Source organism: Heteronotia binoei, chromosome 8 (assembly GCF_032191835.1).
Source record: "Heteronotia binoei isolate CCM8104 ecotype False Entrance Well chromosome 8, APGP_CSIRO_Hbin_v1, whole genome shotgun sequence".
NCBI classification, from domain to species: Eukaryota; Metazoa; Chordata; class Lepidosauria; order Squamata; family Gekkonidae; genus Heteronotia; species Heteronotia binoei.
Genome location: NC_083230.1, coordinates 58,796,713 through 58,817,017, shown reverse-complemented (window position 1 = coordinate 58,817,017; position 20,305 = coordinate 58,796,713). Strand labels below are relative to the sequence as shown.

The 20,305-nt window shown below is 41.0% G+C and overlaps 1 protein-coding gene across 1 annotated transcript in view; it reads left to right on the top strand.

The window, feature by feature from the left end:
• PAWR (pro-apoptotic WT1 regulator) overlaps positions 1–20,305 on the top strand; it is a 158,758-nt gene that overhangs the window by 75,761 nt on the left and 62,692 nt on the right. The window contains exon 3 of the mRNA XM_060245132.1: positions 18,450–18,578. Within this exon, the coding sequence (XP_060101115.1) occupies positions 18,450–18,578 (129 nt within the window). The remainder of the gene's footprint in view (positions 1–18,449; positions 18,579–20,305) is intronic.

The window sequence follows — 20,305 nt, the reverse complement described above, 5'->3', positions numbered from 1 at the left end:
ACACAGTCCTGCCTCTGTACAATGGGTATTTGTTTTTTAATGATCTTTCCTGTATTGCCTGCATAAGGATAATGTTATATTTGTTGTTATGAATGGAAGTGCTGCATTTGAAGAGTAGATTTTTAATTACTGTAGATTTGATAATGGTTTTTGAGCTATTATTACAACATGTAAAATAGAATGGTCTGGCTTCCAATGAGGTTATTTTACTCTTCTTCCAAGTAGTATATTCCATGTTATCCTCTTGGCAACCTTGTAGGAAAGATAAACTGAAAAAAAAAAACGCATTGATCAAGGCTGCCAATCAAATTTTAGAACTTTGCAAAACCGTGAAGTTTCTTCAGACAAACATTTCCACCTCCATGTATTTCAGCAATATAGGGCTTAACAAAAATGACACCGGTGTTTTGTGTACTGTTGCCAGGTCAGACTCAGGAAATGGAGGGTGGAGGCAGGAGCAAGGTTGTGCAAGCCAAAATGCCCTCAAAAGAGGTTGGGGAATTGACAGGTGGGCACCTTTGGCTTAAAAAGGATCTAGAATCTATGTATACAGGATTCCACTTCCAGAAATTACTGCTAAATTTACCAAGGGCACTAATTAAGTAAAACAATCATGAATTTATTACAGAAAAATATAGAACGCACATACAAGGTAATGAATACATACAACATACATACAGTCCTAATAAAATAGAGAGAAATGCATAGAGGTAACATAAGGATGGACAATCAGGGTGATAATTACCAGTTGTAGTCTTCCAGGAAGGCTCCAATGGCGACAAACAAGGACTAGGGGGAAGGGACCCTCAACTGATCAGCAGGGGTGCTGCTAGATGCACACCTGTGGGGAGCTGGGTCACAGGTTATAAGGACTACCTTGAGCCCTTAGGGGATGGGAGGTACAGGGGCGGAATAGAGGTGGTCAGCTGGTACATGATCTCAGAAAAAGGGGAGGCTCCGCAATGTCCATAAGGGCTGGCCTTATGCAGTAGCCAGTAGCCAGTTTTTTGGGGGCACCTGATTGGATGCCCATACCTGGCCAATGAGCAGACTTGGCCCTGGTTACCTGATTGGACTTCCAGGTAACAATGGGCCAAAGGGGGAAGTTCCAGGATGACCGTTAAGGGAAAGAATGGGAGAAATTATTGGGGTGGAGGTGATTAAAAGGCTATTAAAACTTATCTAAAAGGTGACAATAGATGGCCAAATTGCTGCCTAAGGTAACACCCGATCTATACAAAGAAACTTGGCTCTGGGTGATGTTCTTCCTCTTCTTCATTCCTTTGCTGGCACCATCCTTTGTCTTGGGTTCCTTTGGACAAAGGCTTAGGCAGTCTGACAGGATCCACGCCTAAGATAAGCTTGATTGCCTTATGCATAGGTGACATCTGTGGGGTACGTGAGCCTCCCACTTTGCTGTAATGGAGTCTGGCACTGCAGGAAGATAGCTGATGATGATGTTAGCCTTCCCATATGGATTCTATGGTCAAGGCTGGAAACCGCTTGCCTGGACAGTTCCTGGCGGCGCAACTTCTTCTGCTGCAACGGCCAAGATGGTGATCACACGGAGGGACTGGAAACCCTTCTGTTCTCCTGGTTAGCACTCTTCCAGAGACACGGAGTGCTGCTGCAACGTTGTGGCTGTTAGTACTCACATAAGTCCCTTACAGTCTGGTAGACAAAACCCACGTTCTCCTGGCAGATGTATGTGAGTTGTGTCTCCAGGCACCCTGGCAACCAAATGGGTGAGTACGATGTTCTGAAATTAGGGGTCTTTTCCTCACAGTTGTGACAAGTGTGATTGAACTGTGAGGGGACTTCTGGCCATCACATTTAAAATGACTGTGCTGCTTTTAAATGCTTTCTCTCCATTGGAAATAGTGGAAGATGGAGACACCTTCTTTTTGGTACAATCTGTTTTAAATGAGGAGAGACACTGGATGCTATGCTGAAAATCTGGTGCCTCTGCATCAAAAAACAGCCCCCCCCAAGCCACAGATACCCATGGATCGATTCTCTGTTATACCCTGGGGATTGGTCTCCATAAGGTAGAATGAGGTGCCCAGCAGACATTCCCCCTCCTGGTTTCTGATAACCCCGAAGGCCTCCAAATCAGGGGATCCCCTGCCCCCAACTGGGAATTGGCAACCCTAGTTCTGTGTGGCAAGTATGCTGCTGCAACCCTAACCAATCCCAAAACAGGTATGCAAAGCAGTTTAAGATGTGTGAACTGGAACAAGAAAACATATTCACAGTGGGATCACTCTTCTTATGGGCTGGTCACAAAGCATATAGCCAGGTAAGTTATCACCAGTATTGAATGGGTAAGATTTGTAATATCAGCAATCCAAACCCAAATCATTAGTGGGAGGTTCTGATAAAACTTTTCATTATAGTAGCACAGTCATATGCTGTGCTTTGTAGAGCAGCATAGGATCTGGCAATTAAGTTTACATCTCCATATTTGTTGAATCCCAGTAATAAGAGATAGTCCTACTGTTTACCTGTTGTTGCTCTTGTGTGACCGCCAGTATCCCAAGAATATATCTGATATCTTTGGGTTGGTCATAGTGGGAGAGGAAAGGGATCTGGGGTCTTTGTCTCAATGCAGCCCTCCCTAAAGACCACAAAATGCTTTTGTAGCTTTGTCAGGAGCTATTTATTTATTTTTTATATTCCGCCCTTTCCCATAACAGGTTCAGGGTGGATCACAACATAAATTGAACAATAAAAAACCTACAATTTAAATTTAGAACAATATAGTTAAAAACCCCAAAACAATAGAACAAAATAAGGTGCATCACAGGTGGGAAGGGCACATTTCACAAAATACAGCAGTGATGGTGTTAATAAGAAGATTCAGCGCCACAATAAGACTATAAAGCATGATGTCACAACAAGGGAGGCCAACTGATGGAATAGAAAGGAGTTTTTCTTTTCTGTGTGATAGGCAGTTGAACAGCTCTGTCTACTGACACTGGAAACTAGTCTAGCTGTTGTAATACAAGCAGAGATGCCCCCACAATACAACTGACATTTCATGGTGTTTGTCACTAAAACAGCTTGCAAATTATTCTTCTACAATTCTATTTAATAAAGACTTTTTTTTCAGCATTGCATTTTGTACCATCTCTTCCTTATTGATTTTGCAATAAATCATTGAGAAAAATGCCAGAATAATATTTATTATTGTTTCAGTGAACATTTTTGGCAAGAGTGCTTTTTTCTTGTAGTAACAAGGCTTTTTTTGTTTGATCACACTTGGAAAGAAAGTAACAAATGGAATCTGAACTAATCATACTGGTATGTTTTGGTATACAAAATGTACAACAGTACAAAGGCCTAACTAAAACTGAATGATAACATTCAATGAGTTACTTTTGTTTAGCACAGTAGAGTGTCATTCATGTCACCTTGCTTGCTTAAAGAAATTGCACTCCTTATTTTGCAATAATTTCTACTAGCTTTTTTTAAAAAATAGGCCAAGTATAATTATTCTTGCATCATAGCAATAGACGTTCAAGTATTTTGAATATTTCTTGTGTTCTGTGTGCAAATCATGTCCAAATAATGAAATCCACGGGACGCAAGGTAAGTGTTGTGTGTTGGATCCATGGGAGAAGATTTGGAAGAAAGCATTTTACTCTGGCTTCCCTTACCCAGAGAAGCCTGCTGTTTTCTCAGAAATCCTCTTGGGTGCTTGGGAGAGACTGACAAAATGCATCACAGAACAAGATGGGAGGCTTCAGAGATGAAGGGCGTTGGATAAAATTAGTGCCTCTTTCCACAGCCCCACTACCTGTTCTGTGCTACATTTTGTTTGTGAGGTTCTGGTTTTCAGAGCAAAGGAGAAGGCAGAGAAAGGCATACCTCCTGGCAAACTCAATCCATGAGCTTTCCCACTGGATCCAAGAATACCTTGTCTAGAAAGGTTTTAGACAATGAATTACAATAAATACAGATGAAAATATAGAATGTTTCCACTAGACCATGACTCTTAGAGTCAAGGCTGTTTGCCTTCCCAGTTTATCTTTTCAAAGGATATAATCCGTTATGCCAAATGGACTTTAGTAGGCAAACTCCTATCTGCTGTTCAGTGCCCTATTTGATCATGGTTTCTTTCTAAGTAACTTTAAATGTAAGCTTTGTTTATGTGCATAACCAGAAGCATGAATGTGCTTGAGGGTGTGCAACATATTAACTTTAAAAGCTTTTCTTTCAAGCAACTTCTTCTTAATTGTAGTGCAAAGATTAATTTTTTCACTTTTGCCTATGCATGTGTAGCAAGTAGCAGTTATCCTTCAGTAATAGCTTGCGTGCCTCCCCAAATATTTTTCAAATAACCATACAAAACTACTTTGCATGGCTAGCAAGGTTGCTCATAGTAAGTGTTAACGTTTGACTCTGTGAAACATTGCCGTAGAGGTCCCACAGCATTATTTAATTTCCACTTCTTTTGCAGGTAGTCTGCTTTTTTCCCCCTCTTCAAAGTAAGAAGAAATGTGGAGGGATAAAGGTAAAGGTAGTCCCCTGTGCTGCAAGCACCGGTCATTTCTGACTGTGGGGTGACATCACATCATGACGTTTTCACGGCAGACTTTTTACAGGGTGGTTTGCCATTGCCTTCCCCAGACATCTACACTTTCCCCCCAGCAAGCTGGGTACTAATTTTACCGTCCTTGGAAGGATAGAAGGCTGATTCAACCTTGAGCCAGCTGCCTGAACCCAGCTTCCACCGGAATCAAACTCGGGTCGTGGGCAGAGAGCTTGGACTGCAGTACTGCAGCTTTATGGAGGGATAGACAGTGGGGAAAAGGAGAAAGGAAAACAGATTGTTAGGCTGGTAGGCAAAAGGCAGCTAGCCTCTGATTGAAAGCCCTTGTTGGTATTTTGGAAGTAAAACAGCCCTTCAGAAATGTTAGTAATTTGAGGAATACTCACGTTAAGGAATAGGCTAATTATCACTTGAAGGTAGCAAGATTTTGAACATCCTGCTCTTACAAGGTGCTTGTGCTTCCACTGTCTTATCTTGTTAGCTTTTATGGCAAAGCATGTAGTAACCTGGGACAAAGAGAACCCAGAGAACTATAGTGTTATCCTATTCACACATGATTAAGTAGTTTGTAGAAGGTAGTTTCTGAGAGTGATAGTCCATGTTATGTACAGGATACAAGTTCCTATACTAAGGGTCAAAACTGTTAGTAATTGACAGAGGCCTTAACAAAATTCCTTTCAATCTATGAGACCACCAATACATTTAGGAGGCAGACACAGTTTTTCAGGCTTCAGGACTTTGTATTTTAATAAACAAACAGCACACTTTATTTCCCTTGCTATTTTTTTCTTGCCTATCAGTTGTCAACATCCAAGAATCATGCACTAAGATAACAGTATGCAGCAGTTTGCATGTATGTATGAAAGTGTGTATATATATGTGTGTGTATGTATATATCAGGGGTGGGGAACCTCTGTCCCAAGGGCCGTATACTGCCCTTGAGGTCACTTGGTGTGGCCCTCGGGGATTGCTGAGCTGAACTGCCCTGATCCCGCATGGGAAAGGGCGGAATATAAATTAATCAAATAAAATAAATAAACTGAGCCATGTGGCAGCCTCTCTGGGGCCTGGCTGGCCAGTGAGGATCATGGGGCCCAGCTGTGCTGCACAGCAGCCTCCCCAGGCCCAGGCAAGGATCACAGGGCCCAGATGTACTGTGCGGCAGCCTCTCCGAGGCCTGTAGAAAGTTATTGTCACAGTTCAGTTTGCACTTGATTATCCCAGGTGGTGTGGCCTAATATGCTAATGAGTGTGTGATGTAATATGCTAATATTAGGGGATGTGGTCCAATATGCTAATGAGTTCCTGCTGGTTTTTTTCTACAAGGCATTTGCCTAGGGCAGCGGGCCATGTGTGTGCATGTGTGCCAGATTAGGCTCTCCCCATATGACTTCAAATAGAAAAACAATTATTTGCATTAATTTTGCTGACCTTCTGAATCATTCTCCCTCTGCAGTTGATAATTTTTTTATGGCCCACGAATGATGTTATAAATATCCAAATGGCCCTTGGCAGAAAAAAGGTTCCCCACCCCTGGTATGTATATATATGCATACACACACAGTATTCTGTATATTTGCACTTTTGCTTGAAGATAATTCATATGCCTCTCCTTTTTTTTGACACAGTTAATACCAAAGCTGCTGACAATGACAATAAATGTAAAAATATTAACATTTTAATTAAAACACAATTAAAACCAATTCATTAAAAATAACTAAAACATGTAAGAGAAGCCCATTCAAGCCACAATATGTATATACAGCTTTCCATCAAGCACACATTGGAAGGGAAGGAGAGCTAGAATCATCCCTTGTGAGACCCTTCCACTTTCACAAAGTCCCTATGCAAAATATTGCTGGCATTGTATTGATCATTATGTTGAGTTATGACAAATTGGGCATTTGGCTTGTTTACTGGCTGCCTAGTTTTACAGTGGACACACTGTCTAAATTGGCAGAGGAGCATAGTGCTGGAAATACTTTTGTGATCTCATGGTGGTTACGAAATAAATTGCTGTACTCACATGAGCTGCTGAATGTAACACAACTGCTTTATTGCAACAAACTTCAGATTAACACAGAAACTGGATCTAAGAAAAACAGTTTGGGAGGCACTAAAACTGTCGGTAGACATGATCCTGTACTCCCAAGTCTCTATCTTTAGCAAGGTAATCATGGTTACCTTTTAGAAGAATGTTTCCTTTTCACTTCCTCTTCTGTTTTGGGACACATTGAATAAGGGATGTTGGCCCAAGGCTGGATCAGGCCCTGGAGGGCTCCTGTCAGACCCACGAGCAACTCACTGTCATCTGCTTCCTTCTGCCTCTCTTGCTTCCTTCTGCATCACAGTTTGCTTTGCCAGGCTTACTCAATCACATAGAAGCTACAGAGCAAAGCCCCTATTTTTTCCACTGGATGACCAGCAAACTTATGTACAAAAGCTCACGATGTCCAGACATTTCATGTTTTCCCCTGAGTCTTAGGCTCAAAGCATTGACCATGAGATTTCTGTAATGAATGGCAATAATCAAAAGTAGGTTTGCAACTTACAGACACACACCTGAACAGCATACTCAAGATTGCTACAGCACAGACACAGTCTCCGGATTTTGAAGCAATAATTCAAAGCAAGAGGTGTCAGTTATTAGAAACCATTAAATAAGCAAAATGTTGCAATTGTGCTAATCTTTTAAGCATATCTTATTTTAAGTTTTTTTTTAAAAAAAAAAATCTTTAATTGTGTTTGCCTTTCTCCTTTATAAAGTTTTTATCTGCTACCTGATGTTACATTTTACGATGCACATGGCCCGGCCCAACAAGGTCTCATTTATGTAAGATCCAGCCCTCATAACAAATGAGTTTGACACCTCTGCATTAAATCCATATGGGTCTGTAACCTCCTTCCCATCAACAACTGGGCTGGATTCAGCCCCATGGTGGTCTGGGGTGTGAGTCTGTATTTCTTGAGAAATCAAGACAACCTGGTCTCCAAAGTCCCAGATGTCATAATTTTCATTCCTCCTTTGAAGGTTCTAACAACTCTCTCAGCTAAGCCATTTGAAGCTAGATGATAGGGAGATGTCTGGACGTGATTAATTCCATATTTCCAGGAACTTAAATTCCCGGTTGGTAAAATTTGGTTCAATATCAGTGACCACTACCACTGGAAGTCCATGCCAAGCAAAGGTCTGTCACACGTTAGAGCTGAGCGGACTTCCATCCATTTGAAGTGGGCATCTATAATAATCAAGAACATCTTCCCCACAAAAGGTCCTGCAAAATATAGATGTATTCAAAACCAAGGTTTTCCGGGCCACTCTCATGGATGTAAGGGTGGTGCCTATTGTTGGTGTTGACGTTGGAGACATTGCTTGCACTCCTGTTCTAAATCTTCATCCAAATATGGACATCAGATACCTTTGAGCTAAAGCCTTCATGAGAGAGATTCCATCATGGCCTTCCTGTGGAACCTGCTGTCTTCCTTGTGGAGAGATCACAACCCTGATACCCTGCAGTATGCACCCATTTCCCACAGTTAATTCAGCCCTTCTGCTCCAGTAGGGACAAATTGCATCTTCCAGATTCTTTGTGGGCCAGCTGTGCAGAATGAACTGTGCTGCTTGAGACAGAATTGGATCTTGCCTGATCCAGACTCTGATCTGAGAAGTTACATGGTGGGCACAGCTTTACTTTCAATAAAGAGTCCAATCAATGGTTTATGGTCTGTGACAATTGTGAACTGTTTTCCATATAGATACTGCTGATTTTTTTCTTTTTTCTTTTTTAGCCAAAGATAATGGCTAGGACCTTTCTCCACTTGTGAATAACCTCTCTGTGCTTTACTGAGTGACCTTGAAGCATATGCTAGAAATCATTCTTTTTGACTTTCCATGTTGTGTGGCAATTCCACTCCCTCACAAGACAGGATCAATTCCTTTTTGGATCAAAATGGACCAGTAGATTTGAGGGTTTCAGGAGCTTCTTAGATTTTTGAAAGGCTTCTTCTTACCTTTGTCCCCAGCGCCAGACAGTTTCATTCTGCAAGAGGAAATGTAAAGGTTCCTATAGAACTGAGAGATTCAGAAGAAATTAATTATAACAATTCAGCATTCCAAAATAGGCTCAGAGTTCTGTTGTATTTTGGGGTGTTGCGGCCTTTTCAGTAGCCATTATTTTCAGCCAGAGACTGTACTTCTTTGTTGATTTTATATCCCAAATGCTGTATTTCAGACTTTCAGAAAAAGCATTAGTTCTGCCTTAAGCGCAGGCCAGATTTCTCTAATCTTTGAAATATGTGCTCAAGTTTTGAAAGGTGTTTAACATTTTTGCCAGTAATCGGGATATTGTCAATCCTAACCACTACTTCAGGAATCTTCTTTAACAGGTGTTCCATAACTCTTTGAAATATATGTGGGGCTGAAGAGATGTCATAGGGTAGTTGGTTGTATTGGTACAAGCAGTTATGAGTATTTATTGTAGTGAATTTCTTGCAGTCCTCTTCAAGTGTCATCTGTTGGTAGGCTTGGACATGTCCAACTTGCTGAAGTGTTGATCTTCTCCCAGCACAGCCAACAGGTCCTCTGTATGTGACTGTCTAATTTGGAGGCTTGATTTACCATAACTTAACAGTTCTCACAAATGCAGATGGTTTTCTTTTAATAAGAAAGTTAATTAAGAACATTCTACATATGTATCACCCCACAGTAGTGGCTGGCTTGACATTCAGTTTTCCAGGTGCTTGCAGCAGAAGTTCCACGCTACTGTGCGGCGGATGTGCACCCTTCTTGGCCATCTGATTCCTCCTCCTCCCCCTGTTGTCTCTTGATTCCCTCAAAAAAGGAACTGTTTGCATCTCCCTCACAACATCAACCGACTTTTGGCAGCCACTGACAGCAGTGGCAGCAAGGGGCTCTGAAGCAAATTCTTGCTAGCATGCTCTTGCTTTTGCAAACTAGAAAAACCTGATGCCCATGGCCAGGGGAAGAAGAAGTGTTTTGCTTTTTGCCTTGTGGGGATGGAGGAGAGAGGGGTCACAGAAAGCCATTCAGAGTTTCAGGCTCTTGGCTGTCGTCCTCCACCCACCTTCCCTTCAAGACACAGTGGTGCTCTTTATTGAGAGAGCTCCTGTATCTATCTCCGTATGTACAAGTTCATTATTCACTTCCACAATGACTGCAGTAGAGGGTTCTACTCTTTTTGCCTGTATAGAATACATTGTGTGGACAAGACTTCTTCCCCTTCTGCTTCTTTCCTTTGTCTTTAGGTGGCTGTGTTTCTCTCTCTGGGCTCTCTCTGAAAACTGCCTCTGCATTTTCTGGTTAGATGTCCCACTTTTAAACATTTATGGCACTGAGATCCTTTATGTCTACAAACTAAGGTCGAGTGACTTCCTCCACATTTGAAACATCCCTCCAGAGCTGGAGGGCTTTGCTTCTGGAATGGTAGTTTATTTAAGGGATTCACCTGAATGTCTGGGTGAAAATCCTTAAGGTTTTCTTTTGCTGCCTCCATGATTGTTGCCAGTTCTACAGTTTTGGCCCAAGTCAGGTCCCCTTCTGACAATAACTGCCTTTGAATTTTCTCATTCTGCACTCCATACACTCCATACACAAATCTATCTCTTAACATATCCTCCAACACATTTCCAAAGGAGCAGCATTCTGTAAGTTTTTTTTGAGCTATGCTATATAGTCTAATATAAATTCTCCTTTCTTCAGTTGTTTATGAAATTTAATCATCACCAATTTTGTGATCTCACAATGTTTATTAAATAAACTGTTGTACTCTCATGAGTTGCTGAATGTAACACAACTGCTTTATTGCAATCCATGTCAGACTAACATAGAAACTGTAACTAAGAAAAAGAGAACAGTACAGGGTGTGAAGTTTTCCTCCAACCCATAATCAGGTTCCAGTTAACTCCTTACTATACATTTTACTACAGATACCTAGATTGATCTGGGGGACTTCAACATTCATGCTAAGAGTTCCTTACAAAGACTGGCCAAGAACTTCATAGCCTCTTGACTGCCTTTGGCCTCTTTCAGTTTGTGACAGTATGTGAAAAAGTCACACTTTGGACATAACATTTCTTTACTTCATAAATCTTCTAATGAGCTTTGTAGTGTGCTCTGCTGGATTCAGCAGAAGTTTCCTGCCAGTGTCTCTCTAGATGTCTACTAGCCCTATTTAGGTCACCCTGCTTCATTGTGACCTAAAGATGTTATTAGATCAAATTCTGCCCAAGGGCAGGAGAGGTCTAACAGGCAACCTAATTGATTATTTCTAGGAGCTTCATATTCCAAGCTTCCATTGCAGGCTCAGCAGAGTATGCATTGTGGGGCGGACAACTTCCAGAGCATTATATAGAAGGTTCTAGGAACCATTTTACCCAGCTTCCCTCCTTGTAGTGGTAAAGTTACATTTATCTTTGTCTTGAGTAGATAATGATCAGACCATTGAACCTCTGGCCTTAAGGCCAGCCCTTTCCTAATGTCTTGGTGCAAAAGATTAATTCTTAGCCATCATCACAGCTAGTTCATGACAGTGCCAGTTGTTCAAGATACTTTGACATTTGCTGACTCCTATATCTGAATTTCTGTTTTTTTCAGGAACATGAAATCAGATTGCAAAGCTATTGCAAAGTTTTTGCTGATAAAAACTCCTGTATACATGCTGAAATGCATGCCAATCCAAATTGCATTGTCTGGTCCATGTTGACCCAGTTACCATGATGAATGTGGACAAGATCTTGGGCTCTATGAAAGCCACCATTTATATTCTGGATCCCTGTCTATTCTTGCTGCTGAAATCATGTAAGGATCTCATTAATGAGCCCTTGCTATCAATTGTAAATTAATCACTAATTCAGGGTATCTTCCCTCAGGAACTCAAATAAGTGATTATTTACCCAGTATTTTAAAAACCATCCCTACAGAAAAAATGATGTGGCCAATTATCCTGTTTCTGATTTGCTGTTTCTGGGCAAGAAGATGATTGGGATAGCAGGGTTTTTTTTTCTATTTTGATAATTTGTCTGCTCTGGTTTTCAAGACAGGCTGTGGGGTGGAGATGACATTAGTTGATTATCTCCATCTGAATGCAAAAAAAGCTATGTGTCTTTATTGCTCCAACCAGATTTATTTGTAGTCTTTGTTGTAGTGAATGATGCCGTCTTACTAAGACACTCAGAGGCAGAAATGGGTATAAGAGCTGTGTCTGAACTGTTTTAAGCAATTCCTTATGCCGTGGTCTCACAGAGACACTGTTGAAGACCACTTGTCATCAGTCTGGGTCTTGTCCTATTGGGTTCCACAGTGTTCAGTCTTACACCCTTAATAGTCAAACTGTATATAAAGCAGGGGTGGTCAACGGTAGCTCTCCAGATGTTTTTTGCCTACAACTCTCATCAGCCCCAGCCAGCATGGCCAATGGCTGGGGCTGATGGGAGTTGTAAGCAAAAAACATCTGCAGAGCTACTGTTGGCCACCCCTGATGTAAAGCATTAAAAGGAAATTAGAACTGAGTATTATCAATATGCTGATAACACCCAGCTCTATATCTTTCTATCCAAATCTCCAGGTGCTACAGTAAAGGTTTTCAACCACAGCCTGACCAATGTGGTTAAATGGCCAAGAGGATATATGCCAAGTTGAAGCTGGATTCTTTTTTTTTTAATAAATCAAAAGTTTATTACAACACCAAAAATAATTTACAAAACAGTATAACGCTAACATTTCGCATACAGATAGATTTGCCTTCCACATAAACAATAATATCCTCTAAGATATAATCTATCCCTGAATTACCCAAATGGGGTAGAATGTGGTGTCAAACCGTAATCGAACATCCATCTTGCATCTTAAGGTGCAAGGTAAAAGACAATTAAAGGTAAAAAGAAATGTTAGTGTTACCATTTATAAAGAAGCTGGATTCTGATAAGATGGAAGTAATGCTACTTAGGAAGGTTGAGGCTTTGACTTACATTGCACTTCTTACCCTTGCTGCTGACTTGTTAAGAACCTCTAGGGGTTATAGTAGATTCAGCATTACTGCTTGAGAAGCAAGTTGATTCAGGCTGTTTCTACACTCAGGGTTGATTCTGATTTTATGAAGATTGAATCTGCCTGCAGAAAACTCCTGTTCAAAAGTACTCTTGTAAAGTGGAGAGCAACTCCAGGGTGAAACCACTTTTGATGCCAATTCAAGAAAATGAGTGTAGACAACTTAAGATAATGTAAAGCAAGACAGAAGTGATGGCAATATGCAATGTAGATGAACATTTTAAATGTGCACTGAGAGAATCTTCTGTCAAGTGTAGAAACAGCCACAGCTGCAAGGAAAGCTTTTCTCCAACTTTGTGAAATATGGAAGATGGCCTCCTATTTGACTCAGCTGATTATTCTCACTCCTACTATTGCTTCTTGTCAAGCAGCAATTTGATAAGGTTGGAAGGATGAGGAGAGGAAAAAGGGAGGTATGTACTCTGAGCACAGTTTAAAGTCTTCCTCCAATAAAAGAATTGCGTAGGCTGGAACAACTTTCTGCTGCCTAAGTTTAAGTTATGTGCTATTTTGTTTTGTACAGATGTTGACATAGTAGGATGATGCCAGTAGACCTGTTTTTCCAAAGTGGTATTTTATACTCATCACTGGCCTGGGAAAGGGTCTAATTCTTTTATTTATAAATTCAGTGCCTCTTGTTAAATTTAGTATTCTTGGGTTGTGTCCAGAAGGTGAAATGGCAAATATATTTTGCACACTCTGATATGTAGGCAGGCAGTGCTACAGACTAAAGGGGATTGCTACGCCCCCCCCCCCATACACACACTCACAATAGGCAGTGTCTACTGCTAGTCACAAAGACAGATGTTTTTCTTGCATACTATGGCATACAAGCAGGCAGCTTCAGAGACTTAGGGAAGAGAAATGGAAGCAAATGCCACACTCTGGCCCCTCAGTTCCCTGGCAGTATGTCGTGTCTGCACTATGCACACATTAAGATGACATGGGAACCAGTAACAGAGAGATAGACCATGGCAAAATTGTCTAAGAGCAGAGATCAGCAACAAATTTGGAGATGTGATCTCGCATTATCTTGTGTTTTGTTTTAAAGCTGCTATGCTGTTTCTTGGGGGTGGAATCTCTCTTTTCCATCCTAGCCACTGCTGCTAGAAGCCCTTGTATGGGAAAAGAAACCTTGCAGTTTCTTGTTCACATATAAAGAAAGTGGGGCTGGGGGGAGTATATTTAGATGAAAGAGTACATGGGCAAGGGGAATTAAATCCAGCCTTCTCCTGCAATTTGTCTTGTGGTGCTTGGTTGCCCAAAGCATTTTTGTTCAGTCTGGCTCCCTTGCACTAACTGCATTGAACAAAAAGGACTTCCAGTATCAGACTGAAATGAAAGAAGGGGTGGGAGGGGACAAGGTTTACTGTTCTTAACTGTACAATTAGTTTAAAAGTAAGCGTAAAGGTGCACATACATTTCCACTTCAGGTGCGATTGGCATGGTTGACCTTTTATGTATAATTTGTGCCCATGGCTTGATTTTTTTGGATTGCCTGGCATCAGCCTGTGCCTGCTGCACCAAGGAGATTTTTAATTGTCTGAGAAATTTATCCTGAGAGTGTGGGGGGAATAAATTTGTGGTGGAAAGGAATAAAGAAAATGAATATATGTTACGAAGATAATCAAGAAAAAAGAATAAAAATATTTGAAGCTATAAGAAACCGAAAATATGTGTGCAATCCCAGCTGTTTTGTCATTCTGAAATACAACCTTGCATAAGCAAGTTTTAGCCATACTCTTTAAAAATTGAATTCTTGTTGATAAGGCTTGTTATCTAGTTTACCTTGCACCATAATTGTGCTTGGACTTATCTAATCTTATCTTATCTGCCTGAATATTATTACTAAAGGATTCCTTGGAACTCTCTTGGAAGTAATTAGCTCCTAATTCAAAAGCTGTCAATCACATAATTACTTTGCTTTGTTGACTGACTGTAGAGTCATATTATAGAGTTATACAATATAGAGTCATATTGGTCCTTCCCACATAGCCATGTAAAACACTTTATGGATGATATCATGACTGCCATTGTAAGGCATGTGAGTACAGGAATTAAGGAGGGTAATAGTGAAAGCATGCTGATACTTGGAGAATATCAGGACTGGAGATGTTGTAATTTACTGAATAACATATGATAGTCTCTAAAAATGACTGGAATGTTTTCAGTACAATTACTAAAATAGATTTTTGCCACCTTTGCTCTAAGAAATTGTGATTGTTGTGATGCTAAGTGACTGTTGTGGAATATGCTCTGTGTGGGTGGAGAGACAAAGACAGAGACTGTATGAGAATAGCATGCCCAAGGATTTCTGGTATAATGAATGACCAGGTACAAGATTGAATCTTAAGGGGAAACTAAACATGTCAGAAGGCTATCTTGAAAGTTTTAAACATGCTCAAAGAAGTTGTAGGGACCTGATTTCTAATGAGGATACAATAGAAGGATTTTTTTTCCCTCCAGACCCCATTTTTCCTAATCTCAGTTCCCAAATTGGGAGCTGCTGTTTGTATGATGAATCATTTGTTGTTCAGTCACACAGTCGAGTCCCAACTCTTTGCGACCCCATTGACAAAGTCACGCCAGGCCCTCCTGTCTTCCACCAAATTTGTGTTTGTTACATCAGTAACACTGTATGATGAATCATACAGGTACCATAATAGTTCTTGGTCTGGAACAACTAGTGTATTGTGTTGGCAGTTCTAAAAATCAAAAAAGCAATATGGAGGAGAAGGGTTTAAAAGCTCTGTTCCTCAAAGTGCTTCAACACTAACCCATTCTGATTCCCCATGTCTATTTTTTACCTTCTAGTAGAAATCAAAATCACAATTTCTGTAGTTATGTTAGTACTGTTTTTTTTTAACTGAACAACTAGTATGTCACGGCTGGGGCCGGGTCAGGCAAAGTCCAGAGGCAGTCCGAGGTCTGTAGCCAGTAAGCAGGAGGGTCCGAGGTGCCAAATCCGAATAACTGTAGAAGTATCGCAGGTCTGAGGTCCAGAAGCCGAGGTCAGGGAATCCAGAAGTCCAAAGCCAAAGTCAGGGAGTCAGGAACCAAAGTCAAGCCGGAGTGGATGCTAGAATGTCAGGGAGATGACTAGTTGCTTCCACAAAGCCTCCTCCCAAAGCCCACAGCTATATAGCCCTCTGCTGGCTGTTGCCCGTTTGGGCTAATTGCTGGCTCAGGGAGGCAGCCAGGATCCTGTTACCACTCAAGCATCCTTGCTCTTAGAAGGGCCAGAATCCTCTCAGAACTCAGGGCTCAGGGAGCATCTTGCTTGTGAGCGTGCTGCCCTCCTCCGATCCCTGAGGTCCTGCCGGAGGCGGTCACGCACACGAGCCACCCGAGAGGGTGAGGCAGGGGGGCTGGGATCTTCTCCAGCAGGAGGCAGGGGCGCTGGTGCAGGTGGCAGGGGCACAGTTTCCTCATCAGACTCAACTTCCTCTGAAGGGTCCCCAGCACCCATGACATAGTATTGCTTGCAAGTGGTGGCACCTATGTCTAGATCCCATGACCTTTCTTTTATATAATATCCTAGTATGTTTAAATATCAAAATATAGATGGGTAATTAAAAAACACATAACTTTGAGTTTTGAAGGCTCCCTCTACTTTATAAAGATGGCTTTATCCTCAGACTCGCACAATCTGAAAACACTCTTCTTTGCAGGTTTCCAGAGTTTTCATTTTTTGCAGGTATTTTAGAGGTTGCAGAGAGAATCAGCTTTGAATTGTAATCTCAATTTGTCCATTACTTTCAGTAAATTGACATGGTTTCCCCATATAATCTTCTCTTACAGAAGAAGCCATATATAAGGTCAATTGTCCTTCATGCAAAAAAAAAAAAGCTTCCTAAGAATGACATTAATAGAAAAACAAAAAAATACAATTAAGATAGTAAGTTCCCTCAGGAAGGAGATCCCAGACTTCAGACTAAGATGGCTTCACTTCATTCATCCCTAACACAATGAACTCTGAACATACGCAGATAGGGCTACCAATCGCCAGGTGGGGGTAGAGGATCCCCCTGTTTGGAGGCCCTCGCCTCGCTTCAGGATCATCAGAAAGCAGGCGGGGTGTGGGAAGTCTGCTGGGTACTCTGTTATTTTATTTTATTTACGTTATATTTATATCCCGCCCATTCCATACAGACTCAGGGCAGCTAACAGCATAAAATAGACAGTAAACATAGTTATCCTCTATGAAGACCAATTCCCATAGGGTATAATGGAAAACTGATCCACAAGTATCTGGGGCTCGGGGGGGGGGTGTGTGTGTGCTATTTTTTGAGGTAGAGGCACCAGATTTTCAGTATAGCATCTGATGCCTCTCCTCAAAACACCCTCCAAGTTTCAAAAAGGTTGGACCATGGGGTCCAATTCTTTAAGCCCCAAAAGAAGGTGCTTCTATCAATTATTTCTAATGGAAAGAAGGCACATAAAAGGTGTGTGGTTCCTTTAAATGTAATTGCCAGAACTCCCCTAGGAGTTCAGTAATGCTTGTCACAACCTTGCTTCTGGTTTTGCCCCAACGTCTCCTGGCTCCACCCCTAAAGTTCACGGATATTTCTTGAATTGGACTTTGCAACTCTATATGCAGGGCTTTTTTGTAGGAAAATCCCAGCAGGAACTAATTTGCATATTAAACCATACCCCCTGACACCAAACCAGCCAGAACTGTGTTCCTGTGTGATCCTGCCCCAAAAAAGCCCTGAACATATGAATCTACCATGTGGAATTAGGCTGTTGTTCTAACTGCCAGCATCAGTGCTAGGGAGCCCTGCTGTGCCTGCCACCCCTGGCAGGGCGCCCCCCACCCCCATGGGCAAAGCATGCCCCCTGGTCTTCCTCGCACACGGGCACACGGCCAATCTCATTGCAGCTGCCAGAGCTCTCTTCCTTGTTAGGGTGCGGCATGACATGACCTGGCTGTAGGTGTTACAATCCGGACACATGTCCCTGCTTTTGCAGCTTTCTCCCTCCTTCATGATTTAAAATGTGCAAGAGGGTGCCGGAAGTGCCCGCCGATCAGCGGATCCTTCATTTGCCAGTGGGAAGGGCAGCAGCTCTCCCTTCCTCACTTGCTGGGGTGTGCCCAATTCATTTCCCCCCCCTGGGCCACAACCGTAATGGATGCACTGGCTCTGCTAACAACTATATACTACTTATTACAGCTCTGCTTCCTTCAGTGCCTTGGTGCACGTATTCTCTTTCATTTTATCCTTTTCCCACCCAGATGTCTGGAGAGTTAGTTAACAGACCTCCTCTTCTGCAAGTCACCATATCCCCCATAGAAGACAATTTCCAGAAGAGCTTAGAGATGTGAGATGGAATTTATCTCCTCTTAATCTGCTCTGACCTTTCTTTGCTCATATGCAATTTCTAGAGCCAGTATTCATGGTCTTCTCCTTGAAATTCACCATGAGTTTAACTGGGATGAAAAACCATCTTTGGGAATGTAGGTGAGCAGTAGGCTAATGAGAAGTCATTTGCAGGCTGAATTTGACCCAGTTGTTTACAAACACCTTGAAGTCTCCGTATGAAGACTAAATTATCAGTTTCGGATTTCAGACAGAATTTGCATTTTCCATCTGCTTTTCTTTTCACAGTTGCAGATATTTTTATAATGCTGTTAAAAAGTATAAGAGTAGTGATAACAAATTGTGCAGTGTCTTTCTTTTTTAACCATTTGCTTTTTTGTTTCGCCAGTATGCTCTAAATATAATGTTTCATTTAACAAAACAAATATTTGGTGACTGATACATTCCTTGTGTTTTAATACATTGAACTCTCATGCTGGTATTAAGCATTGCCATATTTTTGTTTTAGAGTTTAGATGAATATGATGATGATGAAGCAGGACAAAAAGAGCGCAAAAGGGAAGATGCAATCACACAACAGAATACAATGCAGAATGAATCAGCCAGCACAGACCCAAGTGCTTCATTCATATTACAGGTGAGCAATTAATTCCCTTTTCTGTTCTGTCTTGTGTTGTGATGTAACATTTCCTATTTGTTGGAGTATGCCAGATTTCTTCATCTGGCATTAGTGTAAATTTATAGAAAGATTTCTTCAGTGTCTGAGCATGATCTATGCTCTGCCCAAAATAAACCTGTGAAAAACAACAAAATACTCTCTCCATTTACAAAACAATTCCTCAGTATAATGTAAATAATCTTCAGCTGTTCATAATAGAATTGCAGTACAATGATACAGTTAGAAAACCATCCAGTGCACAACATAGCTACTGTCCATAAATGATAATACTTTCTGAATCCAGTCCGACGATCAAAAGAATCGGTCCAATTTCATTTCAGATATGAGCTATCCTTCTTCTTGAGACTGTCTTCCATATTCATAGGTTCAGTAGACTTGAAGTGCCACAACACTTCCTGGCTTCCTCTGGTTTTTTGGGGTTTTTTATTTTTCAGTTTTCTGTGGAACTCCAATGCCAATTTCTTTCTGTCAGTATATTAGTTGTGTCCATGATATATATATGTAGATATTGATAAAATAGATAATTTGTCAACTAAAAGTTATTTTATCCATTGATATTGTTGCCTTATATGACTATAGTTAAATCTACATGAAACTGGATTTAGTTATTTCAAAAACCTTATGTGGTATATTTTCATATATTATTATGTCTGCAGCTTTACAGGAAAGAATTCTGTAGAGCATTCTAATTGAATATTGGAATTATATAGCCTTCTACGTGTAATTTTTCATTGCCAGTAGTTCTGCTTTGAACAGAACTGCATGTTTAGATATTACACATTCATTTGTTTTGATCAGTGCTTTTTAGTAGAAAAAGCCCAGCAGGAACTTATTTGCATATTCAGCCACACACCCTGACATCACCATTGTTTCACACAGAGCTTTTTTGTACAAAAAGCTCAGCAGAATCTCATTTCATGCCCTGATGCCAAAGCCAGCTGTAACTGCGTTCCTGCTCAAAAAAAGCCCTGGTTTTGATGTTATTGACATAATGGCCTTTTTAAAAAACATATCGTTCTTACTTACATTTTTAATTCCTTTTCTGGGGGCAGTGCTGTAATTAAGCCTAAAAAGCTGGTAGAAAGGCAGCTAATAAATGCTTTAAATAAATAAATTCCTATATACATAAATACCAGATTCTGTGGGTTTACAAGTACTTTGTTTTGTATTTATATTTGTGGCATGACTCCTGTTACGGATTCTGGATTTGAACTTTTAACGTGTTCGGGTCCTCACAGGAATACTCACTTTTTAAAAAAACATAATAAGCAGGTATACCTGGTTCCCCCAATGCCCCTCTTTATCACTGACAGTGAAGACTTTTGACCTGCCCCCCAAATGACATTAAAAGTAACAAATCATACAAGTAAGATAGACAAATTTAATTATATCAGTTTATAATTATCATTTTAACAGTGCAGCTGCCTGTGTTATTAAGGGCAGTGTCCTGCCTTACACAAAGTTAAATAGAGTGTGGTGTCACTGCTGGTAATGGAGGACATCTGAGTGCCGAGCTTCACCATCCCAGCCTCTCTCTCACCTTACAAGTAATTGCTAGTAGTCATTAAATCATTCTGCAAGATGGGTAAGACAGGAGTAATCAAGCATGGAGCCACTCAGCCTAATTCAAAATCAATTAAAGTGCTACTTACCTCGTCAGAGCAGAAAGTCCTGGAAGGAACAGT